At 37.3% G+C, this 27,073-nt stretch overlaps 2 protein-coding genes across 8 annotated transcripts in view; one reads left to right on the top strand and one right to left on the bottom strand.

Annotated features, from left to right (window-relative positions):
- APPL1 (adaptor protein, phosphotyrosine interacting with PH domain and leucine zipper 1) overlaps window positions 1-10,313 on the top strand; it is a 33,630-nt gene extending 23,317 nt beyond the window's left edge. For both annotated transcript variants that reach the window (XM_070574871.1, XM_070574873.1), the window contains exons 14-22: window positions 422-513; window positions 933-1,115; window positions 2,461-2,513; window positions 3,368-3,542; window positions 3,639-3,675; window positions 4,304-4,450; window positions 5,034-5,084; window positions 5,374-5,463; window positions 6,564-10,313. In XM_070574871.1, coding sequence (XP_070430972.1) covers window positions 422-513; window positions 933-1,115; window positions 2,461-2,513; window positions 3,368-3,542; window positions 3,639-3,675; window positions 4,304-4,450; window positions 5,034-5,084; window positions 5,374-5,463; window positions 6,564-6,710 — 975 coding nt within the window. In that variant the 3' untranslated portion in view covers window positions 6,711-10,313. The remainder of the gene's footprint in view (window positions 1-421; window positions 514-932; window positions 1,116-2,460; window positions 2,514-3,367; window positions 3,543-3,638; window positions 3,676-4,303; window positions 4,451-5,033; window positions 5,085-5,373; window positions 5,464-6,563) is intronic.
- ASB14 (ankyrin repeat and SOCS box containing 14) overlaps window positions 1-26,778 on the bottom strand; it is a 29,440-nt gene extending 2,662 nt beyond the window's left edge. Inside the window, exons 1-11 of one of the 6 annotated variants that reach the window (XR_011526891.1) lie at window positions 26,643-26,758; window positions 25,911-26,052; window positions 23,586-23,639; window positions 23,045-23,178; window positions 22,789-22,947; window positions 19,874-20,119; window positions 17,235-17,406; window positions 16,223-16,766; window positions 14,160-14,313; window positions 13,244-13,444; window positions 3,353-3,569 (exon numbers count right to left, since the gene is read on the bottom strand). Coding sequence is in view for 3 of the 6 variants with exons in the window: in XM_070574875.1 (XP_070430976.1) it covers window positions 13,266-13,444; window positions 14,160-14,313; window positions 16,223-16,766; window positions 17,235-17,406; window positions 19,874-20,119; window positions 22,789-22,947; window positions 23,045-23,178; window positions 23,586-23,639; window positions 25,911-26,032 (1,764 nt within the window). In the remaining 3 variants the exon portion in view is untranslated. Of the gene's footprint in view, window positions 1-3,352; window positions 3,570-5,082; window positions 6,642-13,243; window positions 13,445-14,159; window positions 14,314-16,222; window positions 16,767-17,234; window positions 17,407-19,873; window positions 20,120-22,788; window positions 22,948-23,044; window positions 23,179-23,585; window positions 23,640-25,910; window positions 26,053-26,642 lie in introns of those variants that run through there. The other 5 variants (XM_070574876.1, XM_070574874.1, XR_011526893.1 and 2 more) reach the window with 5 other exon arrangements.
- Between the last annotated feature and the right edge of the window lie 295 nt (window positions 26,779-27,073).

The raw sequence follows: 27,073 nt of genomic DNA, 5'->3' as shown, positions 1-27,073 counted from the left end.
ATAAAATACTTTTAATATTTTATGACTATTTCTTACTCCTTCTAAATTTCTTTATTTAGCAAATATATTGAGTGCCCACTATGCCAGGCACTGTACTAGGTGCTAGCAATACAAACTTTAATCCAAAAAATCTGGTAGTTAAAAATTTAAAGAAAAAACAGTATTTCCTATTATGTATATTAGCAGGAAAAAAATCAGATTTTTTTCCCCCCTAGATCTACAGGAAGTAAGAGGAAACTTAAGTTATAATGTTGTAAAGTCAATTATGTGTCTTAATATTAAGACAAGAGAATGTGGAACTACTTTAGTAACTCCAATTTGCATTTTAAGTAACTCAAGAACATTCTGACAATTCAGAGAGTTATATTCAGATTTTTGGTTTTCTTGCTTTACTAATATTAGTCCTTTTAAAATAAAATAGGAAATTGCTGCACGAGTAAATCAGTCAGCTTTGGAAGCTGTCACTCCTTCCCCATCTTTCCAGCAGAGGCACGAGAGCCTGCGGCCAGCAGGGTGAGATACCAGACTGTGGGTATTTAAAGAACCATATGGGCTGTTGAAAGTGGTAGCGAACACTTCGATTTTAGCAGTGCTACTTATATGAGTGCGAACTAGTTCTTCAAACAACATAGAAAGTGTATTATTTTCAAATTGATAAATATACCAGTAAAAGTGCTAAGTAAAATAATGATTCCAAATTTCCCTAGTGTTGATCTCTAGATTGAGGTGATTTATGTTTTTAAATTTAATAGTTGGAAAGAAAGAAATGTGTTGTGAAATAAGTAGCTATGATTTGGGATTGTGTTTATTAAAATTTGTTCTCCCCTTCTTGTTGACTTATAAAATTATATTTTCTTTTCTCCTAGTTTAAGTGTTCAGTTTCCAAAAGAGAAAACTAAATGCAAGGCCTCCTTGTTTTTTTCTGTGCTTAGACAATCTTGGCCACCGACAGCTCGAACCAGCAGTTCGGGATCCTTAGGATCTGAGTCCACAAGTTTGGCTGCCCTTTCTCTAGATTCTCTTGTCGCCCCAGACACCCCAATACAGTTTGACATCATTTCTCCCGTGTGTGAAGATCAGCCTGGCCAGGCAAAAGCCTCTAGTCAGGGAAACAGGTGGGTGATGGCATCACAGGGATATTGTGCTGTGGTCTCTAAGGTTTATGATTCCATTTCTGTGTTTGAGAGTCATCTCTCACGTGTCATGTGCATCAGCTGTGTTGTACTCTGTTTAATTACCTAACATAATTTTGATAGTTGGGGAAGAATCATGCAGTTTTTTCTCTTTGTTTTCTGCCTCGAACAAGTTAAGATAATTTAGTTTTAAAAATATTTAATTCTGATTTGCTTATCAGATCTACTGGTTAGATATTTGCTTTTAAAATTGCAGAAGGAAGTTGCCAGTCTTGTCTTTGGGTCATGACAATATTTTAAAAATTCTTGAGAGTAATACATGTGATATAGGTTTATTAGAAAATATTATCTTGTATCAGAAGAAGAAATCTCCAGGAAGGTACTGAAACATTATCATGCTATGAATTATTAATGAATCATCTTTTGTTTATATAATGAGAAATATCCTTAAAGTTAAAATGTTTCTTTAGCTGTGGACAAAGGAAACATGACTTAAGGCAAATCATTTATCAAGTAGGTTAGACACCTAATAAATTGATAACATTAATTTTGATATACGTGGCTGTGACCCAGAAAAAGTAATTTACATTTGATCACAGAAATATACTTAGCATTTAATGTAATAGGTCAGACATGTATTAGGGAGATCAATTCCATGTTATCTTAATGCCAGTGTTATTTTAGAACCGTTTAGCTCTCAGTTTGCTTACAAAACCTACTTTAAATTGTACTATTCTTCCTTCATTGTGGGTGTGCCAAGAGCCAAGCACACTAAGAGGAAGGTAGTCTCCTTTTATAGTTAGCTTTTCTTCTTGTATTCTATTATATATGCCTTTGAGAAATACAAGTTTAAAACTAGAAAATGTTCAAATTATCATAGTTAACTTGCGATATATAATTAGAGAACCTCAAGAGAGATTTTTACAGTCTCAGGAAGTCCTTAGCATTTTTCTCAAGTAGCTAAAATTGAACCTAAACCAGCTGTTTCTGTGTCCTAGTTTATTTAAATTCAGGAACTTTTGCAACATGATTTATGATGATGTTGATTCTGTGTGCGTGTAGCTAAACCTCCAGTCCATCTGCATCTTCTAAAATGCAGCAACTTTGAGTTCAGCCTGTTAACTCAGAGTGAGGGCAGGGCCTCTATCTGTAAGCTGGTCATCGGTAGTATTCCTTAACAGGATGGAATACTTAGAGCTTTTTTTTTTTAAATCTATGTACAAGGTTTTGTGACTTAGTGTTTAACTCTGGTTTCCATGATTGAGATGCCTTTCATGTGGCTCATGGTAACTGACCATTGGCTCATAATTTTTTAAAAACTTTTCAGGCGTACAAATCCATTTGGAGAATCTGGAGGAGGTACAAAATCTGAAACTGAAGGTAAAACAGATGTTCAGTATTCTATTTTAGAAATTCTCAGCAGTAAACTGTGAAGAATTTGTTTACATTTGTTCTGCTTATGCTGTTTTAATGGTATCTTTACTTCACAATTTTCTCTTTTTACTCATAGTACACTTAAAGCAACAACTTAATTGGACTTAAGGTTTTGTTATTCACACAATTATAGGATATCATATTTTTTTTTCTTCTTTTTTTTTTTGGTGAGGAAGATTGGCCTTGAGCTAACATCTCTTGTCATTCTTCTTCTTTTTGCTTAAGGAAGATTGTCCCTGAGCTAACATCTGCACCAGTCTTCCTCCAATTTTGTATGTGGGACGCCATGGCTTGATGAGTGGTGTATAGGTCTGTGCACAGGATCCAAACCCATGCACCCCGGGCCACCGGAGTGGAGCATGCAAATTTAATCACTATGCCACTGGGCTGGCCCTAGAGTATCCTAGTTTTGGCCTCATAGTCAAAGTCTCAATGTGTATTATATCTTTTAAGCGTTTCCTGACAGCTGATGTTTTCTTCTGATACGGGAGCATAACTTATTTTTTCTTTTTCTAGTAGCTGTTTATTTTGATATAATTTCAAAGTTATAGAAAAGATGTAAGATTAGTACAAGGAATTCTTTTTACTCAGAACCACTAATTTTGAAGTATAACCTTTTGCTGTTTAAATTTGACACCTTAATTTTCGTGGAACTTGAATACTGTAGTTAGAAGTTTTTTTCTAAATACTTCTGCTATGTTTACTTTTCACTGGAAATCTCAAAGGAGGCAGTGTATTTTATTCTTTAGGGAAAAAAATGTGGGATTTAAAAATACATAGTGTACCTTGTTCTGTTGTAGATTCTATTCTTCATCAGTTGTTTATTGTCCGATTCCTTGGTTCTATGGAGGTGAAATCAGACGACAATCCAGATGTTGTTTATGAAACAATGCGCCAAATCTTAGCTGCCCGTGCCATCCATAACATCTTTCGTATGACAGAATCACATTTATTAGTCACTTGTGATTGTTTAAAGTAAGTAGTAACCTCTCCTTCAAAAAACTGTAGGAAAAATGTTTACATAATTTCAGCCTATTTAAAGTTTGTTTTCCAAATTTTTAATTATTATAGGTTAATTGATCCACAAACACAAGTTACAAGGCTCACGGTGAGTTCTACATGTTTAAAGCTTTATTTTAAGTCTCTTTGAGGATATTCACATCTTACATTTTTATAATAACCCTGCTTGTGTATATTCAGATATAGTAGTATCAATTATGAGTGGCCTTCAGCTGTTATAATTAAGTCTATGGCTCTCTCTCCAAAAAGGTTATAATTGAACATTCCATGTAACTTAAAGAATGTGCACTCTGGTGTGACACTTAATGTTTATCCTTTAGGGAGCATGTATTATACACTAAAGAAACTAACAGTAGGAATTATAAAGCGACTATGATTGAGTTTATAATTATCTGTTTTGAAATAGCTGCAAATATTTGCTCTTATTTAATCATTTAATAATATAGATTATTTTTGTTACTGAATTTGAGTTTGTAAAATGTGTTAATGACTAATAAAATAAATTCAGTATTCAACAACCTCTTATTCTGCCTGGCAATCCAAACTAAATATGACATTATTTGTTCTTGGATTACCATTCTGTTAAGAAAAAAAATTGGCTCTAATGTTCTGTTTATGATATTTTTATAACTTAGCACATGAGTTTGTCATGTATAAGACTGCTGATATAATGGTTTGAAAAATCTCATGTTTGCTTCTGATGTTTTCTGTGGTAGTTTCCATTACCAAGTGTAGTTTTGTATGCTACACACCAGGAAAATAAGAGGCTTTTTGGATTTGTTCTTCGGACATCAGGAGGGAGAAGTGAAAGTAATCTATCATCAGTCTGTTATATATTTGAATCAAACAATGAGGGAGAAAAGGTACGTGGCTTTTCAAAATGTGTTCCTATTGTAAAATACACCCTATAGTCAAAGTTCTTAGTAAGATTTCTGGGAAAAACTCGCAGACTTTGCCTAGTCCAACTGAGTTGCTTGACCAAAGCCTGTTGCTCTGGACAGAGCTGAGCTGATGAGTTGGGCCTTCTGACTCTACAGACCTGTATCTTCCTGGCCATTGATAGCTGGTGCAATCTTCTGACCTCATTAACTTATCCTGCGGATGCAATATATTCCCATAATCAGCCATTTTCAGATGTCTTTAGCTTAAAGTAGCATCAAAAGCTGCTTGCTTCATCCTTTGCTGACCTTATTATTGTCTTGGTAATGAATTTGAGATGACAGGAACTAGGTTCCGGGAGAGCTAAGAGCTAGCAGTGAAAGCCCACAGCCCCTGAAGGAAATACACAAGAGCTTGGTTTGGGGGCTGCAACATTCTTACATCAGCTTTTGTTTGAAGCAGTGTATTATAATGAGTTATAAAGCGAGTTACATCAGCCATTTGGATACTTGAAATTATTACTTTGATGTGAGAACTGTGAATTTTTTCTGCTTTTTCTCCTTTTAGATTTGTGATTCTGTTGGACTGGCAAAACAGATAGCTTTGCATGCAGAACTGGTAAGAATCCAAGACACTTTAATTATCCAAGAATGTTAACTAAAATAATTTAAATTCTTTCATATTAGCAAGTAAATAAAATCATTTTGCTAAGCAAGGTTGACAGTGAATGCTATTGCTGATATGGCATTTAGGATTTGGATAAATGGCTAACAGAATGTAAATTTTTGGCGTGCTTTCTAATATAAAAGCAAAAAATTGAAAAGTTACAAAGGTAGTATTAATTGAAAAGTCTAAAATTTAAAATATTTCATATTTAATTAATTAGTTGTATTCATCTGTTTTTCAGGATCGTAGGGCATCAGAAAAACAAAAAGAAATAGAGAGAGTAAAAGAGAAGCAACAGAAAGAACTCAGTAAACAAAAACAGATTGAAAAGGTATGCGGCCCTAACGTCGAGATCTTTTCTGATGTGGTGTTTGTGAAGAGTTTCTTTAATTCAGCACTGTGACTTTCAGAGTTTAGTTTCCAAATGAAGGTCTGTTCTGCTTCATCGGCCGCTTCATAACCGGACGATTCATAGCACAGTAGAAAAGGGTGACGTCTGTCTCCTGATATCTTTGCATTCTAAGTATAACTATAATATAGATTAACATGTAGTATGACTTGCTGTTTGGCAAACATACCAGAAGTTTCATATTTCCATATTCCAATGAAGGTTGTCTCTGTCAGAGCAGGTTTTTTGAAATGCTGTATATATACATTTAGATTTAACTGTCATTGCTGAAAGCCACATTGGCTTCTAGGAATATATATGTGTGTGTGTGTGTGTGTGTGTGTATATATATATATATATACTTATTAATATTTAATGTTACCAGGAGTGTCAAATCGTTGTCCATCCAACAGGATAATTTTAAGCTAGACGAATTTCAGAGCAAAATCTGGAGAATGCATTAGATAAGTGATCCATGAGATTGTAAGAGCTGTTAGGGGTTGTGGCAGTAGCAATGAAAAAGAGGAGATCACTGTGGGATACTTAATGAGAACAGACCAGCAAGAGTTGACAGTGGATTGGATGTGTGGACAAAGGAGGGGGAAAGTGGCAACGATGACACTGAAGTCAAGACTTCCTTGATAGATTAGGCTGAGGATAGATGACAACTAATTTAGAAGATAAATTGGACAAAGATGGAGAAGAGGGCTGGAGATGGGGAACAAAGGGGATGTGGAATGATCCATTGTGAGCCTTTTCCTGGCAAAAGGTAAGAGATAATGATGGCCTGAACGTGGTTCTTGACCGTAAAAATGGAGAAGAGGGAAATGTTGGCTTTTATAGGATTTCTAGGATGGTGCCAAAATTCACTTTGTTGTTGCATTGGTTGTGAGTAGCCTTTCTTTTTAGTAAGCGGCCAAAATTATGCATACATATTTATGACAGAAAAATTGAAGTGGCTCTCAAGTGTGTATTTTAACTACATAGTTTTCCATCTGGGTGCAAACAATTAACTTAGTTTCTTTTCTCTCTTTTTCCATTAGGACTTAGAAGAACAGAGTCGGTTGATAGCTGCTTCCAGTAGACCAAACCAAGCCAGTAGCGAGGGGCAGTTTGTTGTCCTTAGCAGCAGCCAGTCAGAAGAGAGTGATTTGGGAGAAGAAGGAAAGAAGAGAGAGTCAGAAGCATAAACTTATCCTTGATTTTGGTTGATATATCCCCCCTTGGAATTTATTGATAATTTCTGTGATGAAATGGCACAAGGTAACAACTATGTTGAAATATCAAGGAGGAGACTAAAGTTTATATTGCCTTGTTTAACTTCATTTTTTAAAATGATTGACCTGAATGACTTAGGTTTGCATTGATTTTTCTTTCCTTCACAATAAAATCCTATGCAGTAACATCAGATTGCACGTGTCTAAAAGCAACCTGTTCCTCTCCCTGAAGTCGGTCGCTGAGGAACTGCGCTTGCTTCATTAAGCCTTGTGCCTTCACATTGTGAATTGTCTTTCATTGTGATCGACTGTGACTGTAGGGAGTCATTTATTCTTCATTAAGCCTTGTGCCTTCACATTGTGAATTGTCTTTCATTGTGATCGACTGTGACCGTAGGGAGTCATTTATTCTTCATTAAGCCTTGTGCCTTCACATTGTGAATTGTCTTTCATTGTAATCGACTGTGACCGTAGGGAATCATTTATTCTTCAGCTTTCGACATTCATGGATATGCTCCCTCTATTTTATTCGGAACATTTTGCTGGCACTGAGGAAGCTTGCGACTGAATAGGTTCAAAACTCTTTATGTGGAGAATTGTATAAGTTTGCATATATTTTAACAATATAAAATGTGCAATAGAACTTTTATAAAATAATTAGGACAGAGGTTTTAGACTTCAAATTGTGGCAGACGGTACTGTTGATTTCAGGGCACTTTCTTGCATTGCTACGTTTCCCTGATGTACTACTCCTGATGCCAAGGAAAGAAGTTTACGTGTCTTCAGTTCAAGATTGATAGAGCCCTTGGCATTTTATTATCACATTCTTAGTTCTCAGGTTGGGACTTGAATTATTGCTGCAGAGCAGTAATGGTTAAAAGAAGATTTTGGAATTTATTAAAAGGATTTTTGTTTGTTTTAGATTAGGACTTAACGTGTAAAGATATTGATACAAAATAATACACCATATTTTCTGCATTGCGTGAAATAATTTTTATTGAAAAACACGTGATATTTCAAAAGAAGTTCTATAACAAGTATGTTTCCTGCTTAAAGTAAAAATTCCCAGAGTTTAGTTTAGAAAATGTAGTCTTTTAAATTTCAGACTAATATCCACAGTATTTTCATAATCCCGTGTTTTGATAAAATGCTCATCACCACTTTATATCCACGAAGGCAAATAACTAATATATGAGAATAATTTGCACTAATTATTGTAAATACTTGTACTCTTCAAATGAGTAAAAGGTCTGATTCCATGAAAGGTTGAAAAGAAATTGAATGCTTGGTGTAGGAGAGTTAACCAAGGAAGGATTTTAGCCTGGTGCCAAGGTTAAAATGACATTTCTCTACTGCCTACTTCTATGTCAAAACTTGATTTTTTTTTTCTTTACTTGGATTTTTAACATTGCCGATAGAAATTATGTTCTTATGTTTCGCATGTAAAAGTATATTATAGACAAGTTAAATATATTGAATAAACTATTTTACATAGTCATGGATTTAAAGTTTTCAAGAGATTAGTGACTAAGACTAATTTTACAAGGGAAAAAAAGCCTTTTGTTCTTTGATATATAGTTTCTTCTTCTTAGTTCTGAGTAGAAATGGCATCTGTTTTTTTCTCACAATATAGTTTGGCTGTTTCACACTGTATATACACTATTTTCTGTAGGAATGGGATAGATAATTATATATAGGATCATGATATTCATTTTATCCATGTGCCAAATGGGAATAATGATTACTTGATAATCGTTATTTTGAAGCCCTGTGTTACCAAAACATTTAGTAAAAAGGGAGAAATTTATGGAATACTTTTTCTAAAAAGTTTATTTTTTGCTTACTAAAGGGAATGCATTCACAGTAGTTTGTGTATCATTCCTTCTGTAGAAGTTGAAATTTCTTCTGTGGTCAACACCTGATTAGTCATGGCAAGTCCTGCTTTTAAGACCTTTTTGAGAATTAGTTAAGCTTTCTGTTTCATTAAGTCTTTTGTTTATACTAGTGAGTTGTCACCTTGCTTAGTTCAGATGAAACTTGTCACCCAACAAGGGTGGTCAGCATGAGGAGGCAGTTTTACTAGGCTGGTGCTTTGCCTGGTAGCAAAGTGCTGCCCTTTGTTAGCACTCTGGGTCAAAGTGGAGGCTAGAGTTAAGGGTACTGGCAAACTTAGGGATTCTGGACAGATTTGTAGTTGCTGTTAAGTCATGTTTGATAGGAATCTCCACAGTAACACACTCATGTCCACAGGCCAGACCAAAGCGCATTCCAGCACCAAATAGGAGTTGTGTATGGGTTTAACAATGTTCGATGATGTAACTTCTGTTCCATTACTATCGTACTATATGAACTATTCCATTACTGCAGATATTTAAGCATCAACTTTAATAAACTCTCTTTTTTATTTAGGGAAGAAGCTGATCTTTGTTGCTCTTTGAAACCCCTTCTAGCTCTGGAATGCTTGAGTGGTAATTGTTAGATTTTGGAATACCTTTCTCAGATTCAGTCTTACATTTTGTGGTTTTTAGAGATTAACAAAGCTGATTCTTTAAAATGAAAGAAGTTGTCTACCTAATTCTGCTAGGCACTCTGCTACCCATATGAATAGTACTTTTATAATTCTAGTAGTGAAGTAAATAGGTAGGAAACCTATTATTCCTTCTCCCTTTTAATATTTTGAAAACTTTCTAACAAGGGACTGAAACTGTTACCTTGTGCAGAATCCTCAAAGCCAGTCTAGTTTTTGCCATGTCTACAATGATTACTTTGTGTTTAATTTCAAAAGAATTCTCAGGCTCCACAATCTAGGGGTGGTAAATTTGTGTTACCTTTATGCTTGAGAAAAAGATAGTAGGGTGTGCATAACATTCTACATAACATATCTTATGTGGTAGAGGCATCTGAGTTAATTTTGAGTTATATATAGGAACTACAAGTATTTTAGATTTAAATCTTATATAAATAATGCTTCAGGTCCTAAGAGCTTGTGTGTTACAAAACCTTCTGCCAGTTGACTTAATAAAGTGAAAATATTAACATTGGTTTTGACAACAACCTCCTAGCATTCAAACTGTACTTTAAATATTAAAACACACTGATTGTAGCAAGCAACCCTTTCATTTTATCTTTAGCAAGTTTGACTTACTTTTTCATGAGATTTTGTTCTACATTAATTAATTAATACATAAAGATTTGAAACTGGAACTATACTTTTTAACCAATCTCTTGTGGCTATACTCCTATGTAATTAACTTCAGTTAATATGAGAACTGGGGATTAAGTTATAACTAATGTGCGAAACTGCTTTGTATATTTAGTGATTTTGTAATGTAAGTGAATTGGTTAATTCTTCTTTCACTGATACTATTAATCATGCAGTATAAAATTAAAGATCATGCTACATTTCCCTTTAGAATTGGATTTGAAGAGCTCGACTTTATGTAATGGTGGCATACATGTGGAGTGGAGAACTTATTTTTTCATTTTGTCAAAATAGGTATTCCCTGACATGGCTTCAGGAAATATGCTGTTAGGAGATTTTTAATGTATAATAAAGTTCATAATTTTTGTACAGTCTCTTTTGTATGAAATATGATACTTTGAATTTTTTCTCCAAGTAATTTCAAATGATGCTTATAAAAGAGTTGGACTTTTTCTTAATCTGTTGTGACACTATAGTTACACCTCTAGCCCACTGCAGTTCCATGACAGCTAAAATTTTTTAAAGAGTCACTTATTGGGAAGTAATACTGATTCATCACTAGTGACTCTTTTAGAAAAATAAAGCGATTTTTCAGTAATTAACATGTTATAGACAATGTTTACTTGCTATGTTTGGTTCTATTCACAGAAATTCCTATAATTTAAAGGGGCAGGTTATTGTGTACTCCGGCATAAGTGGCTTGGGATGTAGTTTTAATACTAATGCATATTTATCCCATGTGCTCTTTATAGTTTCCTATAGCACTTAGCAAGTTTTCTTCTTCTGCTGGGAGTTTCTCTTCTAGTTTGTTTTGAATTTTATAAAATGTACACACTTTTAGAAGGTCCAGGGAGTGGGTGAAACTAACTTTAGAATTATGTAGTTTATCTAAGTGTGTGTGTATCCTAAATATATTTGTATGTTGACATACATATAATCCACCACTTACTTATAAACGGACACTAACATTTGATTAAAAAAATAAAAATATTTATGCTAGCTAGTTCTGCAAATTGTTTTATGTGAAAACTGTATCATTAAAAGTAATTTTAAGTCTGTGCTTGCAGAAGTAGTCTATATAGCCATGAATCCCTACATCAGAAAGAAATCACGTAACTTCAGTTTCCCTAAGATGGACTATATTATGCTAAAAAAATATACTAAGAATAAACATACAAAAATGAAGACTGTAGCTGACTAGGCCTGTGGTGAAAATGGACTACATCATCCTCCCTCTCTGTTCTCCCTGTTGATATGCCATCTAAATGCTACACAGGTGTGGCTGAATGAATGTCTACGCAGTTTCTTCACTTTCCACATATAGAAACCTGTACTTTCATGCAGCATAGAATATACAGAAATAAAAATTTAAACTAACAAATTGAAATCCCCGAGATAAAACCACACATCTGTGGACAGCTAATCTTCGACAAAGGAGCTGAGAACATACAATGGAGAAAAGAAAGTGTCTTCAACAAATGGTGTTGGGAAAACTGGACAGCCACATGTAAAAAAATGAAAATAGCCCATTCCTTTATGCCATTCACAAAAATCAACTCAAGACCTGAAACCATAAGACTTCTAGAGGAAACTATAGGCAGTACCCTCTTTGGCATCAGTCTTAAAAGGATCTTTTTGGACACCATGTCTTCTCAGACAAGGGAAACAATAGAAAGAATAAACAAATGGGACTTCATCAGACTAAAGAGCTTCTACAAGGCAAGGGAAAACAGGATTGAAACAAAAACACAACCCACCAACTGGGAAAAAATATTTGCAAATCATATATCCAACAAAGGGTTAATCTCAATAATATATAAAGAACTAACACAACAACAAAAAATCAAGCAACCTGATCAAAGAATGAAGAGATTTCTCAAAGAAGATATACAGATGGCCAGTAGGCACATGAAAAGATGCTCATCATCACTGATCATCAGGGAAATGCAAATCAAAACTACACTAAGATATCACCTTACACCCATTAGGATGGCTAAAATAACCGAGACGAAAAATAAATGTTGGAGAGGTTGTGGAGAAAAAGGAACACTCATACACTGCTGGTGGGAACATAAACTGGTGCAGCCACTATGGAAATTGGAGATTCCTCAGATTTAAAAAAGAAATACCATATGACCAGCCATCCCACTACTGGGTATTTATCCAAAGCTTGAAATCAACAATTCAAAGAAACTCATGCACCCCTATGTGCATTGCAGCAGCATTCACAATAGTCAAGACGGAAGCAAACCAAGTGCCTATCTAGATAAAGAAGATATGGTATACGTACACACGCGCACACAATGAAATACTACTCAGCCATAAAAAAGGATAAAGTCATCCCATTCACAACAACATGGACGGACCTTGGTATTATGTTAAGCGAAATAAGCTGGATAGAGAAAGACACACTTGGTATGACCGCACTCATATGTGGAAGATAAACACATGCACAAAGAGAACAGATTAGTGGTTACCAGGGGAAAGGGAGGTGGAGGGTGGGCACAAACGGTGAAGTGATGCACCTATAACATGACTGACAAATAATGTACAGCTGAAATTTCACAAGATTGTAAACTATCGTAAGCTCAATTAAAAAAACATGTAAACGTCCTGTAACTGCTTCTATCAGTGAGCCCCTCCTATGTGTCCACAACTGGGCTAGTAGGTTCAATACAGAAATCATAAACCATCGTCTATTTGAACACATTTTTAATTTCTGTTCCAGTGATCACATTAACCGATAAATGGTAACCCTTAGCCAGGGTTTTGTGGAAAAAAGGGACAGGACACTTGTTTCCCATTAATGATGAAATTGCAACTGAATGTCTATTTCAATTAAGTTAATTACCCCACCTCAGTATTGGATTCTGCAAGTAAACAGATGCTAAGCTGGCCTTGAGACTTTTGCACAAGAACTAACTTCTAGGTCATGTGCTGGAATCAATATTTACTCAGTGCAATCACTAAGATATTTTATATATGTACTTCTTTATAAAAAGGAATACTGTTAAGCATTACCTTGAATTATCAGAGGTGGCAGCTGGTATTTTTGACCATGTAGCCATGTGGATTCGTATACGTAATGTAAGATCAATACACAGTCAGAACTGTTGTATTTCAGTTAATTGAAATTTTTACTGTTTGGGTTTTTTTTTCTTTTTTTAACTGCCTTTCAGAATGCTAGCCATTTATATATTGAGAGGCTCTGTTCAGAGCAACTTTCTAAAGAATGTAGACTGCGTTGAGAAATATGAATCATGTAGCAAGGCAAATTTTAAGAAACACAATTGCAGAATTATACCTTTTCATCCAAAATGGTTGGATTACCAGGTTCCTGTGAAAATTCCTTGTCCATAAAGGTCATATTCTTCGTAAAGGATATATGCTTTTAGACGATTGGGTAAAGGAAGAAATGACATGAAGACAGGGCAGCGCAAACGTAAACGTCCCATACACTTCCGGATCTTTAGGCGGCACAAATGTTTTAGGGAGCGAGGGTTTGCTAAAATGAAAGAGACAGGCACATTATCCAAAAGGAAAAAGAATTGCTGTATTTCTTAGTGATCTTGGGGTTTAGTTAGCAGATGTATTTTATGCTTAAGCCGTCAAGATTTTCACTTGCTGTGACACGTGGGAAAGTTAGTAGGGAAACAGCTTTGCGTTTCTCATTGCAGCCCTTCTCGTAGACGTTCCCAGAGCCACATCAGGTTAGAGACTAAAGACTAGCATCAGTTGTGGGTCTGGCTTGTGAGACCTAAAGTTCTTAACTCTGAATGTGTTAACCCCCTATCCTGCCCATCAGGGTCAGGCTCAAAACTAAAGATCGCTACCCAGGGGGAAATGAGATAAAAGAAATTCTTAATTTGACTTATGTGCTACTGTGAAAGAATTTGGTTTGAAAGGGCATTTGATATCCTCTACAGGCTTAGATCGTAGGTTTTTCTCATCTCTGTTTTTATTGCCATATCATAGCTTTTAATTCCTGTGTCTACAGTGTTCCATGAGATTAGGAGAAAATTACTACCTACCTATATAATAAAGAGTTACCAAACAGATTTGGTAATAAGTACAAATTAATTGTAATTATAAACAGTAACATTTTTTAGATAGGAATAGTATTTTTCTTGGTTTCTTTAGGCAAAAAAGAATGTTCTACAAAACAAATAAGAATACAATTAGTATTTTCGTTAAGAATCTTCTACAAGAAAGAAACTCACTCAAGATAAAATGGATTTCTGACCAGAGTCCCTGTTTTTGGAGCACAGCTTTCAACTTTGAACAGATCCGAACTTGATCAACGTAATCAAGCATCACTCGAACAACCTTTCCAGACAGATGTTGCAGCCATGACAAAGTTATTACTTCACAGAACTGAGGAAGAAAATCAGAACTATGAAAGTAAATGAAAAACTAAGTATCTATGGTTTAAATAGCAATCAAAAGAGCACTCAACTCAGAGTCAGGAACCAAGGTCTCAGGTGCTTCATTTGTAAGCAAAGGTGTCCAACGAGAAAACCTCTTTCTTAGGTCTGACATTTGGAAAGATACTACTTGTCTTCAGAACTATGTAAGATGTAATGTGGGTGTGAGAGAGACTGTTACAGAATATTAGCCCCTTTGATTGGCCACGTGGTTGTCTGGAATAAAGATTAACTTTCTAGCCTCACTCACACCTAGATGTGCCCACCTAAGTTCTAGCCAATGAGATGTAAGTGGAAGTGTGAGCACTTCCCAGAATGCCCTTGAAGAAGAGCAAGGTGTGTGCTCCTTCCACCTGCCTGCCTTCCTACTGGCTGGAATGTGGATTTGAATTTCTCCTGTGACTCATGGAGCTGTCCAGTTAGAAGGCTATTTACTTTTGACCTTTGTTTAAATGAGAGGGGAATGAGCCATCTTGATAAAGCCACTCTTATTTGAGGTTTTCTATCATTCATAACCTGCTCCCACCCTGATACTTGAGGGATATGATAGTTTCTGTTATTAAGTAATTTACATGCTCTTAGATAAGATGCCTGTGTAAGAAGTCAAGTAATGCTATATGAAAAATCAGGAAATAATGCAAGGTGATATATGCTAAATGCCAAATCCCACATTAAACATAACCCGAAAATAATAAACATGCAGTATTAAAATATTTTCCCTTTCACTTTTCAGAATTGATTCAAAGTGCTTTCTCCACTTCATGTCCTTTCTATTTTCAGATTTTAATATGAATTGAAGTATTTATACTGCATCTACTGTATGCTAAGCACAGATCTCTAAGCTGAGGAAAATGGTGAACAAGAGCTTATATTCATGTATTTGTGGGGAGACATAATCAGTAAAATATTAAAAAGATAATTTCAGAAAGTGATAAGTGCTATAAAAGAAATGAACAGCATTATAAGAGAATGATCAGGGAAGGGAACTACCTTAGATAAGGTGGATAGGGAATGGCCTCTTTGAGGAGGTAACACTTGAAATGAAATCTGAAGGGTGGCAGCTATTTGAGAAGTTGGGGGAAGTGCTCAAGTTGGCAAAATAGAAGAGACTGATGAGATAGGGGGAAAATAGGAGATTGTGGTTGATGAAAGCCAAGAGAAAAGTCTCAAGAAGCAGGGAGTGGTCAACTGTACTTATTGGGATTCTTTTTTCATCAAAAAGTAATTAGAGAAAACCATTTAACCAAATGTTAGAGCCAAAAGAGAGAGCTGAAAACCTAGGGGTACGGGTGTCAGCAAACCAGAAGGATTTTAGCTAGATAACTCATTTTTTCAAAGAAAAAGCATTACTGGTATAAAAGACTGCATTCATTCTTCAAAACATTGCTCAGGTGTTGCTTCATTGTGAAACTCTAGGTCGAGTTGTCACTTTTTCTATATCTTTTATATCTTTCTACTATTGTGTTTATTTTTTATATAACGTATTAAAATTTTCCCAACCATGAGCTTCTGGAGAGAATGGATAGTCTTTTTCATCTTTTTCTTTTTAAGGAAGATTAGCCCTGAGCTAACATCCACTGCCAATCCTCCTCTTTTTGCTGAGGAAGACTGGCCCTGAGCTAACATCTGTGCCCATCTTCCTCTACGTTATATGTGCGACACCTACCACAGCATGGCTTGCCAAGTGGTACCATGTCTGCACCCAGGACCTGGACTGGCGAACCCTGGGCCATCAAAGCAGAACATCCGAACTTAACCACTGTGCCACCAGGCTGGCTCCTAGAGTCTTTTCTATTGCTGTAGTTCAGGGCCACCGATAATGACTGTGTAAGGTGATATAGTCGATACTGTGGACTTACCATAGTATCTTTGATAACTGTAGATGTCCAGCCTTCAAAAGTATAGGAGGGATGTACTTTGTCTCCATGAGGACAATCAAAGCATCGCTCTGTGTCATACCCATAATTTAACAGCATCCTGAGCATGACTTCATCTTTCAGTGTGTATTGCAGTGCTGATGGGAAATGTAAAGGGTTGACTCTGCAGAAGTAATTGACGTTGGCCCCATGCCGCAGCAGCAGACTTATCAGCTCATAATTGCCCATCCTTAGGGCTATCTGGAGGCAGTTAACTGGATCTTGATTAGGCAGAGCTCCAGCGCTCAGAAGCAACTTAACTGAAGAGAGGTCGCCATTTGATACAGCAAAATACAAAGCTGACTTCCTGTGGTCATCATAGTGTCTGCGAATTTTCTGATCTAGCATGAAATTTACATCAAATCCAGCCTGAATGAGAAGTTCCAGGCATTGAGCATGTGCTCCTGCTGCTGCACAGTGAACTGGACTGATGCCACTCCGCTTGATGGCAGCAAAATCCGTAACTGGAACCAAAGTCTTTAGAGCTCTGAGAAAAAATTTCAAGGTGCATTTAAAAATAGTTTTTGTTAAGGTGCAGCATTAACCTGTTCATGATTGTTTTATACTCCACTGGACGGTATTAGTATTAGGTGGTATATTTAGAACCGCCAACCAAAAAAAAGCGTAATTCCTGCATCCAAAAGCTCAGATACCAAGTAAGGCTAAATGAAACTCCTGTCTAGATTATAAAACTCAGAATTAGTCCAATCAGTGAGATCTGAGGCTCCCCATTATTGCCTAAAGAGCTGATGATAAAACAGTTTTATGTCTCTTCAGTGGCTACAGAATATGCTGACTCTACCTCTCTAGCTGGTCAAGAGTTTTTTAGCTTTAAAAGGGGTGTTGGAGTTATAAGATCAGGGATGAAGGCTATAAAGTTCTGAGAAGCTGCTCCAAAAATAAATAAAGTAGCTATTACTGTTTCTATTATTTGCAATAATGTAATTGAACTTACAATAAATGGCCTCTGTCAGCTGCCACATGAATGGGCAGGTGGCCTGAATTCTTAGGGATGTTGGCATCAGCTCCATGCTCCAGCAAGAGAGTCACAGAGTCTGGATTTCCTCCACGAGCGGCTTCAAGTAAGATGGAAGAAGAATCAGAGGCCTGACCAAGAGCATTAGCTCCTAAGAGAAGAGAGAGTCTTGTTATGCAAAGTCTTTTCCACTGTATTGCTTAAGCATCCTTAAAAAAATATACCACCACCTCCAAAAAGCAATTATTGAGCAGCCACTTTAGCAAAGCACTAAGAATCAAAGAAATAAAATATATGTCTCTGCTCTCAGGCAGCTTATAATCTAGTTGAGAAGGAAAAAAATGGTGCAGTCTCTAAGTTATGAGTAGGTTGGCTTTCAGAGTAATTTTATGTTGTTAGTTTGAACTTGAAAATTGCAGGAGAAATAATTTTACAAAAGGTGATTTTATTTCCAGACCAGCCTTCAAAAGCCTACTTAACTCATAACACACTTATATATAGGATGGTACTAACAATCCTGTCGAACTCTCTCACCATGCCATCTAATGATGACGTTATGGTGGAAAAGGGCATTTGTTCTGTTTTCACTGGTTCTTAGGGGGTTGTTCATAGTAAGAGACCCTGTAGTTTTTATTTGAAGTTGTGGACTGATGATAGTTAAAAGGATAAATTGTAGTACCCTGTACATTAAGCATCGTGAGTGGGGTGGATAGTAAGAGTACAGGTATAGGCAAAATGTCCTCTAGAAGATGTCAGGGCCGGGACTGTGAGGGGCTGGGAAGTGAAGGAAGGAGTGTTGGATCAGTTGTGGAAGACCTTTCAGTAAAACAGGCTTTGAAGAAAGAGTAACATTTGAATAAACGAAAGGAGGGCATTCAGGGCACATTCACAGCTCGTATAAAAAGGATGTAGTGACTTTAATTTAGTACAGACTCCATAGTCATCCGAGTTTAGTGCCTGCCTACGAACTCTATTCCTAGAACGCATTAACAAATGTCTTATGAGCCTCCGTGGAATGAGTGCTCACTATGTGCTGGTTCCTTTATGTGCATCATAATTTCTGAACCTCACAACAACCATAAGAAGTAGATGATAATATCTTCATTTTAAAGATGAAGAAACTGAGGATCCTTGAGGTTAAATGACTTCCGCAGAGATGGACAGCTAGCAAGCAAGGTGGTCAGGACTCATGGGCAGGCGGGTCAGACCCAGGGCCTATTTCTGTGATGTCATGTTGCCTCTAGCAATGCAGGGTGGTAAAGTAATGTGCTTGGGAATCAAACAGATGTGTGTTCAAATCCTGGCTCTGCCATTTACTAGTTATGTCACTTTGTGCAAATTACTCTGTAAGTGGGTTACCTAAGGAAAATGCTCACTCACTGACCTCATTGAGGTCAACAATGCTGGTTTCTCCGAAAGGTTAAGGATTTAAAATCTGTTGCCTCGCCTCTTTATGTTTTAATCAATGATGTACACAAAAGGTTACTTTTTCCTTAAAGATAAAGGATCCAGTGTTTACTTTTGTTATTCCAACTAATGACTTTAGACATCTCTGATATCACTCATTTAAAATATCTTAACAGCCATTGATTGGAAACTAGCCTTCCCTCTATGATTTAGATTTAAGGTTGTTCGGAGTCTTTGCTGTATGGAATATTGGAGATCAGGACTATATCTTGTTAAAGAAAGAAGGCTTCTGGACACAAACAGGGAGGAGAATAAAGAAAATAATTCGAATATCGGGACTTTATTAAATCTTGGTAAAGGTTTGTTTCTTTGAAAACCAAAAAGCTTTAGATACTACATTGCTTCATCTAACAGTGTCATCAGTGGAGTTCTCCGCAAAGACAATAAATGCTGACGTTCTCTGAGCCAAAGTCTCCGCCAGTTAAACCAGGAGCTAAAATGGCCACAGCTACAGCATTGGTGGCAGGCAGAGGCATGTTTGAAGGCAAGTGTTGCAACTGCTACCATCTCTGACCCTCACTTTCCTCAAGTGCAAAATGAGGACAATGCCTACCTCACAGAGTTTTTAGACGATGACATGAGGCAACATAGGTAGCTCAATGCCTGGTACTTAGAAAGTACTTGAGAAATATAATTTGGCTTCCCCTTCTCTCAGAGTTTTGGTTATTACTAGAGGGGAGAACTGGGACCCAAAGAGAAGAAATCAGGAAGAATCTCTTAACAACTGAAGTCATCAGATAAGAGCTGGGACTGCCTCATGACCATGACCTAGTTTAAGCAGAGACAACGTGTAGGGGGCGTTGCAGGGTCTTTGATTCTATGAATCTAGAAAAGGACACCACCACCAAAAAACGTTTAAAAAAACCCAAAAACAACTATCCTCTTAACATGGTCAGGGAACATTAAGTAAAAGAGGAACCTGCATCCTAGTAATTTTAGGAAACTTATTTCACACCAAATAAATTCAGTCTCCGACTGTTTTAGGCTTTTCAGTAGTCAACATTAACACATACTTTTATCAAAAGTATGTGTTTTTTGTATTAGGCTTAAATAAAATATTAACTTCTCTTATTTTGAAGCTCTCCCTGAAGAGGAGAATGCTAGGGTCATGTTACCCCTTTGTAGTGTACTGACTGTATGGAAAATCTTGCCTTTCTGCAGTAATATTTCCATGATTTCAGTGTGTCCACTTTGGGCAGCAAGAGCCAGAGGAGTGAATCCATAGGAGCTCCGTGGGTCAGGGTGCGCCCCCGAAACCAGCATAAGCTTCACCATATCCCGTCTGCCCAGTTTGGCTGCTTCGTGGAGCGCTGTCCTCTCATTGGCACACCGCAGATTGACATCCGCCCCATAACTGATCAGCAAGGAGGCCATGTCATAGGAATCATGTAGCACAGCTGGGAAATCAGAAGTGAGGTGGGCATTATTTTCAACAGGAAATGAAGGCCAGAGTATCTTATCAGCTAGTGTCCCTCAGGCTTCCTAAGGACCTCTTCCTACCTCCCCTCATGTGCCTGCATTTTGTGTTTAGGAAAACAGATTGCAAAATGAGGCATCTATCAATATTAATAGTGTTTTACATCAGTAGGCTGTTGGCTTTTCTGTAAGCCATGACCAATTATTGTCTATTGGCTGCAAAAAAAATTTTCATTTATCATCTTTATTTTCCCAAGAAAATGGGAATTTAAGTATGCAGTACAGACCTAGATATGCTTGTAGCTGCTTTAAATGAAGAAAAACAAAAACAGCATTAGGAATTTAATTAGGAATTTATTTTTAAACTATTAGGAATTATTTATTAGGATATTATTTTTAACCTCACATTTTGTTAATCAAAATTCTCCAATAATTGGCTTTTCTCTATTTATGCTGTCGATTCACATTTGGATGATGATCTTCAGTCTTTCAAGATCCTAAAACCCCTATTTCCCTGTCTGTTTGCTAATTATTGGCACCTACTGTGTGTGAGGACTCTTGCTTGGTGCCAGACCCTGAATCAATATGAATTCTGCTCAAAACCACTTATAATGTGTTGTAGAAAGTGCTCTAATTGCTCTCAGACTGGAAGTATAGAGTGCCAAGGGGGTTGGGTCTTCTTTAATTCATTGAGCTGGCACTTAGTGTGCCCTTTCATTCTGGAAACACATGTCCTTTGTTTTAGGAAACCGTTTTCTTGACTTATTTCATTGAGGGTACACTGTTCCATCTCGTGTCTCCTCTTCCCAGCGTTCCTATTATTCACACATTGCTCCTCTTAGATACTCCTCGTTTTTTTTTTTTTTTTTTTTCCTATTTTCCATTTCTTACCGTCTTCTTCTGGAAGCTTTCCTAAACTATCTCCCAGCATTTGTTTTGAGAGCTTTATATTTCTGCTATCATATTTTTAATTTTTAAGAATGTGTTTTGTTTTTTGATAGTATCCTATTATTTCAATTTTCATTAATTTCTCTGATGAAATTAATGATAATTTTCCCCTACATTTTATTTTCCCTAAATAATCTGCTTCCTCCAAGTTGCCTATCTCTATTGGTTTGTTGAGAACTTTCCTCAGATAGTCCTTGGGTACCTGCTCATGTTAAGAGTTAGGAACTAAAAAGCTAATTGGAAATTCTAAACATTGGGTGAGGCTTGTGGACTGTGACTTTTTTTTTCTCCAAAGCCCCAGTACATGGTTGTACATCCTAGGTGTAGGTCCTTCTACTTATTCTATGTGGGAGGCCGCCACAGCATGGCTTGATGAGTGGTGCTAGGTCTGCACCCAGGATCTGAACTGGTGAAACCCTGGGCCACTGAAGCAAGCGTGCAAATTTAACCACTACACCACCAGGCCGGCCCCTGGACTGTGATCTTATCTGTAGGTTGATATGCCTGGGGCATTTGTTGGGGAACACCCAATTTCACTATCTTTGTTTTTTTTTTCTTGGGCTGATCAAATTCTCCAGAGAAACCTCCTCTTGGAGGGTGAAGTTGTGGCTGCCAGCTTTCTAGGATCCTGGTGGTGGAGGAGGGCTGGGAGGTTTATGTTTGCTTAGTTCCTCCAGTGTTTTCAGTCCAGTACTCCTGCCCTCACCTAACATCCTTCAGTCCAGGGAGCCTCTGCTTAAACTATCCAGAGAATAAGCTTCCAGAACTCTCCTGGGGCCGGGGAGGAGTCTGTCCCAGCAGGTGGATTGGGAGAAGTGATCTAGAGATCTGACTACTTGTTCCTTAATAGTTTTCAACCAATCCTCCTATTTCAGCTGCCCATCCTTCACCCATGTTCCATGAGGTAACTATTGCCAATGATTTCCAGACCTTTTGATATAATTGTGCTAGGTTTTGGCTTTCCCCACTACCAATTAAGATTTGGCTTTCTTGTCACTTATTACTCATCCATCTGCTCTCCAGGTTTAAAAAATCATGTTGTTGTTGTCTCCTCTCCTCTTCTTCCCATTCTTTTGTATCTTAACGCTTTAAAACAATTGCTTAACTGCAATTTTAGTGAAGACTCAGGAGGGAGCAAGATTAGTCATTTGTATTCAATATGCCGTCTTTACCCAGCCATTGGCTGCTGCTTCCTACTTTGCTCCTCTATTTCTTACACCAGAATTAACTGGTTCAATTAAGGCACCAAGCAAAATGATCAACTCTTAATTGGTCATAGATTTTGCATCAGGCCAGCTCTAGAAATCTTTGTGAGAGTCCAGTACCCATGTCTGGTCACTTGGGACCAAAGTGACAGTGCTACAACTATGCACAAAAAGCTGTCTCTGGGGGCCAGCCCCGTGGCTGAGAGGTTAAGTTTGTGAACTCCACTGCAGCGGCCCAGGGTTTTGCTGGTTTGAATCTGGGGTGCAGACATGGCACCGCTCATCAGGCCACGCTGAGGCAGTGTCCCATATGCCAAAACTAGAAAGACCCACAACTAAGAATATACAACTATGTACCAGGGGCTTTGGGGATAAAAAGGAAAAAAAAATAAAATCTTTAAAAGCTTAAAAAAAAAAAAAAGTTGCCTCTGAAACCCGTGGACATGGAGGAGATTCAGAGCCACAGACTCTTCTCCAGAGACAAGGGGTTAATTTACCTGTAAGAAGAGGAGAATTGCCTTCGAAATTCTTGGCATTCGGATTGCAGCCATTGAGAAGAAGAAAATTGGCATTTTCTAAAAGGCAATTGCTGACAGCCAAAAAAAGTGGCGTTTCACCATCGTGGGTGGTTTGCTCCCACACACTGGGTTTCGAAGCTGAAATAAATCCATTAGACCAAACAGTTTAGGATACAGAAATAAATGTTAAATCGATTTCTCAGAAGCATCACAAAGAGTTATAAAGGAAGTTTACCTTTCAGAGTTATTTCCAAAATGTTCTTATTTAATTGCACTGCAGCCTTATGCAGAGGAAGCCAGCCTATCCTATCTGCTTCATCAAAAGCAGAACGGTACTTGGTCAAGTGTGACAAGGCATCTTCCTTACCTATTAATAAGCCAAATGAAAACAGATTCACATTTGGCACACATAAATGGCAGCCCCATATTGCCATTAAGGTTAGGCATGAGACAACAGAATTCTAGCACCACTTTCTATGAAAGACAAATTTAAATGGCATTGGACAAACAAGCAGTAAGGCCTTTTATCTAGCACTCTACACCACCGAGCCCTGTGAATACCCATCATCGTGTCACATTCAGAAAAAAAGTCTGTCCATGCAGGAGTCAGGAGCTCTTAGTTAGGTTGTGCTGAAGCATTTTCTCCCAGGAAAGGCCACAGCAGCTGTGGATGCCATGGTCTTAAGCATTGAGGAGAACCTGCTTCTAGGCTTCCTGTTGTTACCAACACATCTTATCACAAGTTGAAGGGGATAGAATAGGAAGAGTACTTAACTGTCTCTATTGTTTCAACTATCTTCTTCCAGTCAGTGCTCACAAAGGAATGGAAGCTGCAAAGGAAAAAAATATATATGTAATTCCAATGCTGAGGGAAAAACTGAGGCATCTGATATGAAACAAAAGGAAGGGTAAAGGCAGCAGTGGTTAAGTAGTTCACATGAGATGAACTCTCGTTTGAGGCAATGACTGGGGCTTAAGAGAAATACTTCCAAAATGTAGTGTGGCCCTTAATGCGTTCTGAGGAATCTCCTCTCCCATGTCTGTCTTCCCTTGTTGGACTGTTAGCTTCTCTACGGCAAAGACCGTAAGCCAGCCTGGAACACAGTAAGCCCTCAATCAATGTTTGCTGAACTGAATCAAACCTGCCTAGGACTGAAATATCACATTATCATATGGTAAAATTTAACGGCCACTCTATAATGTGAGTGTAACAAAAATTATTAACAATGGTAAATAACCATGGTGCGAGTTTCACAAAATATTCATGGTCAGAATTTGTGCTCAGAAAACACTATTAGCAGTTTTGTTTAAGTAATGTTTTTATTAAAAGATTTAAAAATAAAGTTTTGCAGCTCAACTTATGAATCTTATATTATTTTTAAATACAGTAAATAAAGACTGTCTCCTTCCTATTATCTTTGACTATTCAATGCACCCAGCTTGAGGAGAATAAATTCCCTTAGACAATCTGTACTATTTACAAGTTGGTCGTCAATTAAATTCTTTTAAACATTTAAAACTGTACTTACAGATTTAATGTTGTATTGGTTTCCTGTGGCTGCTGTGAGAAATTACCACACACTTAGTGGCTTAAAATAACACAAATCTATCACAGTTCTGCAGTTCAGAAGCATGAAATGGGCTCACTGGACTAAACTCAACGTGTCAGCAGGGTCGCCTTCCGGAGGCTCCAAGGGGAGAATCCACTCCTTTGCTTTTTCCAGCTCCTGGGGGCCTCCCACATTTCTAGCCTCATGGACGCCTCCTCCATCTTCAAAACCAGCAATGTTGGGCCACGGCCCTACCATCTCTCAGATTCTTTCTCTTCTGTCTCCTTCTTCCACCTTTAAGGACCCTGGTGATTACTTCGGGCCCACCTGGGTAAATCCGGGCTCCTCTCCCTATCGTAAAGTCAACTGAGTAGCAAACTTACTTCGACCTGCAGCCTTAATGCTCCCTCGCCATGGAAGGTTCCATAGTCACAGGTTTTGGCGATTAGGACGGGGGCTTTTTTTGTTGCATCGGGGGCATTTTCCCACCTGTCTCAAGTATATTCTAGTTTCCTAATTCCTTCAGGTGCCTGACCAAATCAGCAAGCCTTCCTGAATATCATACAATTCTTGCAAGTCTAAGAATTGAAATTTATAATATAGTCAATTTTAATTTCTCTGATAACTTTCAATATTCTTGATCAAAATCTCTTACGCCCTTTAGCCTAAAATCATGACTTCAAAGTCAATTACTCAATGAACTTTAAAATTTTTAATCACAAAGTTAATATAACAGATAATCTAATGAACCCAATTTCTTTACAAAACTTTAACTATTTAAAGATTATTCCTAAATTTAACACAAAAGTGTAGGAATAGTATGGTACAGAGCACCGACTCTGAAGCCAGGCTGCCTGGCTCTTCACTTACTAGCTCTGTGACCTTGGGTAAGTCACTTAACTTCTCTGTGCCTCAGTCTCCTCATCTCTAAATGGGGATAATAATAGTACCTGCCACATAGAGAGGTAATTTGAATTAGAATTTAAATGGGGTAATAATTATGAAATGCTTGAAATAATGTGGCATACAGTGATCACTCCTTGACTTTGTTACTTTTAAAAAATACTATAGTTTGATGTACTTCAACTTCTCTATTTAATTGTAAAATCTCTTGGGGTTAAAACATATTTATCCAGTTTTACCTCTCAGCAGGCATATAGAGGTCACCATCCCAAGCAAATAGGGTTTATCACCCCTGAAAAACAACAGTAACTACTCAGAGGGCTGTGGATGCTGAGCAGCCAGAGGGCACTGGACTAGGTGCGCCTGGCTGCAGATAGCCCATATCCAGGGCAATTCTCTCACACCACTGAGGAACACACGGAGTCCTTCTCTAGTGTTATCATAAGTGAACTCTGAATCCACACCCTTCAGAAGGAGTTAGTCTCTTCCGGGTTTAAGTTTACATAGTTCTTCCTCTTGATTTGATAGATTAAAGATTGGACCCTACCCCATCCACCTGACTGAGGTGGCAGATAAGTTTGTATGTGTCTTGGTTGGACAAGTCTCAACTGTTGGATACTTATACCACATTGCCAATGGGACCATTACCTCTCCTCCTCAGGTGCCTGCTGTGTAGTTCCTGGCTTGTGAATATCCTGTAAACTCTGTTGAATGATGAGCTGGGTGTCAAAGTCATCATCTCCGTCTTCGTCGCTGGTGTAATTATCCATGTGAAATGAGGACAGACTTCCTTTAAAGTTAGAAAGAATTAAAACTATTTTTCCCGTTGTGAACACAGATTATCAACTGCTTAAAATTACAAATGAAATTCAGAGAAACACAAAATTGATAGGACTGATAAATGAAGAAAATACAGAATTTAGAAAACAAAATATTCACTTAAAATTTTTTTCCATAAACTTAAAACAGTTTTCTGAACTGCCACAGATTCAATATAAATTAGAAGTTTCCATGAGTAGCCATTTACTTAAAGCTTATTCAGGGAAAACAGCCTTTCATATAAAACTTAGGTCAGTGCCATTGTAACTATGAAAATGCTCAGATTCATCTATTTTAGACTTGGCTTATGAGTTTTTCTCAGTGACTGTAGCACTCATCGAAAAGAACATCTTTCCTACACACAGTGAGTGTTATACTGAAAATAATATTGTATTTAGTTAGTAGAGTCTAAAAAGAAATGTGTTATACGAATAAACGGACTATCGTAATACAACATGTAACAGGAATGGTGGTAGTAAAACACGATGTATTTTATTAGACAATATCTCAATGGTTTTAAAAGAACATTTGTTTTAGCAGAGAATAGGTTTGATCACATACCAAAGGCTTTTTACCTCTGTTATGTCCTTTAGGACGGCACTGAAGTTCTTGCTGTTGAAGATGAGTGCATCAGAATTTTCATTTCTATTTAGGATCTCCACTCCCCTGGAGTTGCCATTCCATTAATAGCTTTACTATAAATACTTGATCATGAGACAGCCTGGCACATTCTCCTTGTTTTTTACATGTGGTTTAGCTCTGTTGGGAATCATTGTCTCTTTTCTTCGCTGCTATAGTCATTGAATTGAAAGGATTAAACATCTTATTCCTGGAGTAGAGTGCTTTGGCAGGGAGCTGGCCATGTGAAGTGAGTTCATTCTCTTAAGACTCATCTCAGAGCCACTGCAAACCAGAAGCAGTTTTCCACTTGAGAGGCCAAACATTTTGCTCTGACTGAATTATCACAAGTGACTGTCCCAATGGTCCTCATT

The sequence above is a fragment of the Equus przewalskii genome, chromosome 15 (assembly GCF_037783145.1).
Source record: "Equus przewalskii isolate Varuska chromosome 15, EquPr2, whole genome shotgun sequence".
In the NCBI taxonomy this organism is placed as follows: Eukaryota; Metazoa; Chordata; class Mammalia; order Perissodactyla; family Equidae; genus Equus; species Equus przewalskii.
Note: the sequence above shows the minus strand (reverse complement) of the source record. Positions and strands in the feature narration are given on the sequence as shown.